Below are 7,813 nucleotides of genomic sequence, written 5' to 3'. Positions count from 1 at the left end.
AGTGGGCGCCATTCCTGCAACATCGGTGCTGGATCTTCTGGGGATCGTGTCACTTTGTTAACACGTTACCCCTGCAGTCAATCATCTGTCACGTCAATTGCACTTCTTTCGGATGTAAGTTACATCCAGAGCAGCAGTGTAAAACCAAGAGTGCCCATACCATAGTTTGAAGGTGCATTTACATTATCCGGTCTGGTGGTGTTAAATGACCACCGATTGGTAAATATTTACTCAGGGGCGGTCGTTAGTCAGAGTTGCTTTCTTGGGGGCTTCAGAGAAGGGGGCACAGCTTATATTACAATGTGATCCAGTACTAATGCAGCGACTCTCCTCTCCAGCCACAACCACCACAAAGGCCATGGAGAGGTTATGAAGGGGGCAATCAGGCCCAGGACCCTCCTGTCTTGTAGTGATGGGTCGTTCGTGAACGATCCGGTACAAAGAGCCGGCTCCCTGCTGTGAACGATGGAACTGAATTCTCTGGCTCTCACTGGGTGTAAAATTTTGGGGATCGGAGGATGTAACTCCACGCACCTGACCCAAACTCCACCCATTCACCAATTTAATTACCTGACTGCAAGTAGGCGGGGTTTTGGACACATTCACGTCATTTTAAATATGTGTTCACATATTGCGAACAGCTATTTAATAGGGATCCATTTAGGATCCAAAAGAGTTCTTGGTGAGCGGAGATGAGAGAGCCAAAAAGAGCCGGACTGCCCATTGCTACCGTCTTGGAGTTGGTTTTGAGTTGGGGCAAAACAGAAAAAAAGAAGTCTCCTCCTTTCTGTAAAGCCTTTGCATTCTTACTAGTAATGTGATCACTTTTTCGTAACTTCTTGAGTCATTTTAAAAGTTTAATTCGAGACGTCGCAACTTTTTCACACTTCTGCAAAACCAGTCGTTGCCAAACTTCAGCCGGTGTAACGCCTGACTGCGATCTTTGCTTTTGTACTCATTAACCTGTAGCTATGATATGCTAAACACTGGCAATGAAAGGGTGGCAAACAAGAATCCACGATCACCCGCATTCCTCGCGAGTCCAACCATTTCCTTCAAGTCAGGTGTATGTCTCAGCATTTGGACTGACTGCAGAGGAGCGTGGATGTCCTATGCCATAGGGACATGTCCTGGGCTGGAGATTTCCTTTAAGACCTGCTGGTAAGTGACATCACTAGAAGTCTCAGATTCCTCTGCCCTGCTCTAGACTTCATAGCATCAGGTGCTGGCTGACTTGAGCTGACTTGTTCCTGGGTGTCTGAGAACTGTTTGCTAAGAAGCTGCAGCTGAGGACATGGCTTAAGAACTGTGTACACTGGACTCTTACAGGTAAGAAGCTGCAGACATTCTGGGATCTCAGATGATAGAGTTAATACCTGGAGAGGACATTGCACCCTCACAACACAATGTTAACAACTTTGCAAATAAGATTGTAGCACCCAGCAAAGTTCCAGATGTAGCACTGGTGGCATGGAGTTTGTTTACCTGCAGGTCTAAGAAAAAGCAGGCGCGCCAGGTGACAAACTCCGCTCTGCCATAGGGATCCCTGCATTGTTCTTTACTTTCTTATATTGCTACATTTTTTTATGGTACATTAGACATCAAAAAGTATTAGTGGAGATAGCAGGGTGATCACCAAAACCAAAAAGTCTGGGGTAGTAGTCACCCAGCATGGAAAGGCAAAAATGACTTGAGTGGGATCAATATCTTTGCAAATTTGACTTTCAGGAACCTGGAAAAGGTTAGTGTGACTCTGTAAAGGTATATTCACACACGGCACAGCCCTGCCATGTAGTTGAACTTTCCCTAAAAGAGCTTACTTTTTAAAAAACTTTTTGCAAACTTTTTGCAAACTTTTTACGCATTCACATTTTTGTAGCATTTTTTTTTTTTGGTATTTGCTGCAAAAACGACAACATTACTGTAATTCAGAATATCGTGGTCAAGAAGGCAGAGCGCACCGACATTAGACCGTGTTTACACTGAATTAGGACTTTCTTAGTTATTAGGGAAGGTTGTTGTTCAGTTTCCTTCTCCTTTTAACCACATCCTGGCACATTATTACTGCGCACGCTGTACTATCAATCATTTTGCAAGGACTGTGCTGACAACGTCCCATCGCCCGTGTTTTTTGTTATTCACACATACATTATTTTCCTGCCTAATAGAGAAACCTAAGTAAAGATGCAAAAAAAAAATGCCATCAACCTCTGTACGTTGTCGAAAAATAGCACCAAAAGTGTGAAAAATAAAGCATTCTCACAACACAAAAAACACACTGTTTGGAGCACATTTAATAATTTCCTATTGACTTACACATACATGCGTGAACTCAATTTTTCTTAAAAAAAAATTCCTAAAAGTCTATAAAAAATTGCTGACCATAATGAATTATCATCAGCTGCCTCTATAGTTTTGACCAATGGCCGACTGACGAATGCTCGATTTCGATTTCATTTAAAGGACTGATTTGGGTGTGCTGGATTTTTTCACCCGTCTATAAGCACAAACTATATCATTGGGGGAAAAATGTGACACGACCGATGCATTCTGAGATTTTTTTTTCTGCCGACAAACAACCATTCGTCCGTCCATAGTTCTGTTGTATATGGAGGACTTTAAAGCTATTGACAACCCAGATGTGACTGCAGGTATCCCTCCGGGACCCCTCATAGGGGTCCAGAAACAGCTCCGAGAGTCAAAAATAGAATTTATTTTTATTCTGCAGGGTCACCATGTCACAAGCAGTGCCTGGATAGCTAAAGTAGGTCAGAAGACCTCTGCAAACAACTCGCTATATCTCAACTTCCTGGAATTTTGGGAGAATCATATTGAAAATCTTTGCTTCACACCTGAATTTTTAGGCTACGAGTGTAGCTTGCCACAGACATTGTTTCCATATACACCACCGATTGGTTGTCCAACTGATAACACTGCAGACACTAAAAACCAAAAATAACCAGTACGGAGAAAAATAGAAAACAAAAATACCCCCATAAATAAGTACAAGCAACTGGTAATTTTTTTCTTACAATCAACCACTGGCCAAATAAAAAAATTCCGACGTGACAGATCCAAATGTCAACGGACGGTGTCTTAGCTTATATGAAGGAACATGACTAATTTATGGCCAAGAATTGGATACAAAGGTCGACATGATGCAATGCAGGCAGAATACTGGTCATATAATGTAACAGCCATGATTTTAGATTGCTTTAATATTTTTTTTTCAGGTTGAAATGTAAGTGAAATTATAAAACCCTTTGATTTGTGAGAGTGGGAAAAATCAATAATACATGTATAAGCTCCGGAATGGGGCTGGGAACGCAAACATCTGAATCAATTCACCTAGACTCATCCCTGGGCAGTAGACTTTGTCTCCTTCGTTTACCTGATCGCTATCAGTGTTTACAGTGTTTAGTATTTTATTGTTTGTTGGGTTGATGTGTGTTTTTTTTTTTAAGAGACTCCATGAAATATTTTTTTTCTTTCCGAGGATGTGAAGAAGGCAGTGCTCTGCAACTGTTATCAAAGTCCCAAACCTAAAGTGAGGAGTCACCAGTCGGAGATATAATTTGATGGCCATTTGACTGTTAAAATATCCATACCTCATCACATACATGGCCACAGGGTCCAGGCCTGTGTGCACGAGTTTTCAGTGATTAATATTCCACTCCCAGACACCTCTGACAGTTGTTTATCTTCCTTACAGACAAAAGGTTCAGCCCTTGGAATTTAACATGTCCAAACCTTCCTTCTCCAGCCATGTCTGTTGGCAGAGACTTGGGAAGCCCACATAGGTTTAAAATGTTTGACCAATCTTGTCATAATTGGCAAATTCGGTTTAGTTTGCTTTGATGTGGACACTTAGACATGGTTGGATCTGGTCCATTTTGTATGAGTATATGCTATTTCCACAACTAGACATGTATTGGTGGGACATGTCATCTACAAAGCTTTGTGCTAGTCTAGACCTTCTAGTGCTGTCAGTGCCACTATCTCCTCCAAACCACTCCAATCCCTTCAGATCCCATATTCAGCACTCTTGGTCTTAGTTTGGTTGCCCATCTCAAGAAGAAGTTTTTTTAGTAGGTTCACATCAATCATAGTGGATGGTGTCAACTATCAGCTCCTTTCCATCTGTCTGAATCCGTGGTGCAGATTATTATCAGATTTGTTTCCTTTTGTGTGGTCGTTATCCAGTTGGAAGCTACTGTAGATGTGGCCTTCACAAAGTCTCGTATTTAGCAGTGTGACGTTAGATTGTGACTGTATGTTCCAGTGATCAAGGATAATTGATCGGTAGCTTCTAGGAATAATGTCTTGGATATCTGGGGTAAACCCTTCACCTGACTACCTATGACTTAACTGGATGCTATATCTAATGAAGGGCTTTATATCAGTGGTGTCCTAAGGCCTAGACAACGGTGGTATTTGCAAAAGGTTTTAGATTAGTGATTAACATTTCGAATTGTAACAGCATCCCTATAAATTAATTTTGTGACGATTCTTTCCGGCCTTGCAAGTTATCAACATCCATAAATATGAACAAGATATAAAGAAACTTGAGATTGGGAAGACAGAAAAATATGAAACAGATGAGCAGGAGGGATCATTACGAATACTACATATTTATATGCAATAAATTAGCACTCCCCTTCTATACAAACATAGCATTAGTACAGGTGCTATGCCCCCGGGGCCGGGTGTGATCCTCCTATGTAGTAGGAGGCCTACAAGACATAGTGATAAGTGGATATAGAGGTTTTTGCAATTTGAAGTTTGGCACAACTCGGTTGCACTGTGCACACTTCTTACCCGACCTTTAGGGATCCATATACCTTGCCTAGCCAAGCATGTGTATTAGGGGAGGTTGAGGGGAAGATAAAATAGCTATCAGCCATGGGCTTTGAATGAGGCAGGGCATGAGACACCTACCGATCATCAAGTGTTAATAGGTTGCCAATATTAACGTTTCAGAGGCCCCGTTTAATGCCCGTATCATACTCCACCTCCTCAGGCCGTGCACTCACTTTTGTCTAGAGTGTCCCTTTAAATTTCGTGTTAATCTCTGCTACATATGTTCGGGTATGTGCAAACGTTGAGTGTTTGGATGTAAAAATGTATGCACCATATCTGCATCTCTTCGTGTTGAAAAAGGAACCTGCAAAGAATTGTGTCTTTGCCTCATTTTCAATGCAGTTTTGCACAGCAATCAATGCTATAGAGATAGATATAGACAGACGGACATATAAATGCACAACTCCCCAACAAATTTATAAAATTTCCCCCTTTTGTTGCTTATTGGACAGCTTTTTATGATTAAATAAATGAAACGACTTGGGGTCTTCCCCATTTTCTGTAACCAGTAAAGGTAAAGCAGACAGCCACAGGCTTATATTATCAGGCTGTGAAGGTCCCTGGTTATTGGGCCCTTCCTAGCCTAAAAATACCAGTCCCACAGCTGCGAAAGAAGTGGCACAGCACATTAGATGCTCCAAGTCTGGCACTTTACCTTCACTCTTCCCAATTGTTCTGGTTCTGTGGCAATCGGGCTAAGGGGTTGATGTCAGCTATGATTTGTCAAAAAAGATACCAAAAAAACACAGTAAATCCGCTATCATTTTTAAATCTACATTTTTATAGTGCTTTTAACTGACTTCATTAAAGTTAATGGGTGAAAAAAATACTGAAAAAATTAACAAGTTAACATGCTGCTGATCTGAATCTGCACCAAATCAGCAAGTCACAAATAAGCAACGTGTGCCCGAGACTTCAGGGTTCACGATCACTTTGCTGGATTCAGGAATCCCTCCAGGTTTTGTGACAAATCCGCGTTGTAATAACTCATTAAAAAACGCGACGCGTGCACTCAGCATTAATGAACCCACTGATCCCGCTCTGCTGTTCTCGCTGTTTACCAGCACAAAGGTTACAATTTACAGTCGCTTTCTCTTTTATGAGATGGTGAATCGTCTTAAGTGTTCACACAACAAGCACTCCTTGAACTCCGCTTACTGCAAACACCGAGAAAGTTACTTGTTCAGAAGTAAAAATATCCGGAATAAAGTACCAGATCGTACTAGGTAAGGCTGGAAAATGACGCACTGGCCGACCTCATGATCTCGCTGTCCATAATAATACATATATGCCAAAAACACATCACCAATTTTCTAAAGTAAATACATTTCTAAAGTGCTATTGACATGAAATTCAGGCAAAGAAATCATCCATAGGTGTCCATAAATTATGTTTAATAATTAGAAATGACACATGGAATAAGTATTGAACACACTTACTGAAATTTATTTAACACTTCATACAAAACCCTTTGTTGGTGATGACAGCTTCAAGACGCCTCCTGTATGGAGAAACTAGTCACAGGCATTGCTCAGGTGTGGTTTTGGCCCATTCTTCCACAAAAACACTCTTCACATCCTGAAGGTGCCGTGGGCTCCTTATATGAACGCTGAGCTTTAGTTTCTTCCATACATTTTTTATTGGATTCAGGTCCAGTGATTGTCTCGGCCATTCTAGCAGTTTATTTTCTTTCTCTGAAACTAATTGAGAGCTTCCTTGGCTGTGTACTTGTGATCATTGTCTTGCTGATATGTCCACCCTCGTTTCATCTTCATCATTTCGGTAGATGGCAGCAGATTCTTAGGAAGAATGTCTCAGTATACTTCTCCATTCATTCTTCCTTCGATAACATCCAGTTGGCCAGTGCCGTATGCTGAAAAACAGCCCCACACTATGATGTCCCCAGCTCCAGTCTTCACAGTTGGTGTATTTGGGGTGACATGCAGTGCCTTTTGGCCTCCAAACATGGTGCATATTATGGCATTCAAACAGTTCCATTTTATCTCATCTGACCAGACTATATTCCAGTATTTCACAGGCTTGTCTAAATGTTGTTGAACAAACAGTAAATGCGCTTGATATGGATTTTTCTTTGCAGGAAACTGTTGGAGAAAGGAAATACAGGAGCGCTACCTAAGTGCAATAAAAAGATAGTGTAAAGATAGATGTCTGGGTGATATATATGTGCTCACCTGGAAGCGTAGTGCAGTAGGCATGAGACTTGATTGTGTTTAGCATGTGAATGGGATCCTCCACTGAGGTTATGCGTGGAGCTGTGCTCCTCCTGGCATGGCCACAGGTCCAAGTGGTAGTATAGGGATAAAATAATTTCTGAAGGTGCTTCTGTTTAATGGTTTGATCCCAGTTTGATTTCCAGCTGAATAACCGGACTGGTGGGAACACTATTGCTATGTACAGAAGTTTTGTTTATTCTCAAAGGTTATAAATAAGAAAAAAAAAACTAACATGTCAATTAAAGGGATTGCTAAAAATGACTAGTGTCATAAAAAACTGGAGACATGTAGTGTAAGTACACAATGCGTTTCTGCTCACAAAGAGCCTTCATCAGGTGTATAAATTTGTATGACTAGTGGGAGAATTTATAAATGTCTCTCCATTTTAATGTGGCTGTGGTTTCTCCCTTGGAACTTCCCCTCTTTGCTATGTTTCTCTAATCAATATTAACAAACACATGGGTCCCAGTCCGAGAGGGGAGGGGGGAAACCCAAGACCCAACATTTACCATAATACCAATACTTGGGTGTCAGAGTGAAAATGCATTCAAAATCATTTGATTTATAAAAGTTCAGTGCAAGAATTTATAAATCAAATTATTTTGAGACCCATTTGCTTAATATTGATTAGAAGTTATTGATTCTGTACATAGCAATAGTGTTTCCACTAGTCTGGTTATTTAGCTGGAGATCAAATTGGACGTCAAACAGGTATCAAC

General features: G+C 41.0%; 1 protein-coding gene across 2 annotated transcripts in view; it reads left to right on the top strand.

The window, feature by feature from the left end:
* Positions 1-909: 909 nt before the first annotated feature.
* KCNJ15 (potassium inwardly rectifying channel subfamily J member 15) overlaps positions 910-7,813 on the top strand; it is a 62,923-nt gene continuing 56,019 nt past the window's right edge. The window contains exon 1 of one of the 2 annotated variants that reach the window (XM_077278933.1): positions 910-1,161. In XM_077278933.1, the coding sequence (XP_077135048.1) occupies positions 977-1,161 (185 nt within the window). In that variant the 5' untranslated portion in view covers positions 910-976. Of the gene's footprint in view, positions 1,330-7,813 lie in introns of both variants that reach the window. The other variant, XM_077278934.1, reaches the window with a different exon arrangement.

The sequence above is a fragment of the Ranitomeya variabilis genome, assembly GCF_051348905.1.
Source record: "Ranitomeya variabilis isolate aRanVar5 chromosome 1 unlocalized genomic scaffold, aRanVar5.hap1 SUPER_1_unloc_1, whole genome shotgun sequence".
In the NCBI taxonomy this organism is placed as follows: domain Eukaryota; kingdom Metazoa; phylum Chordata; class Amphibia; order Anura; family Dendrobatidae; genus Ranitomeya; species Ranitomeya variabilis.
This window is presented reverse-complemented; position numbering and strand designations above follow the sequence as displayed.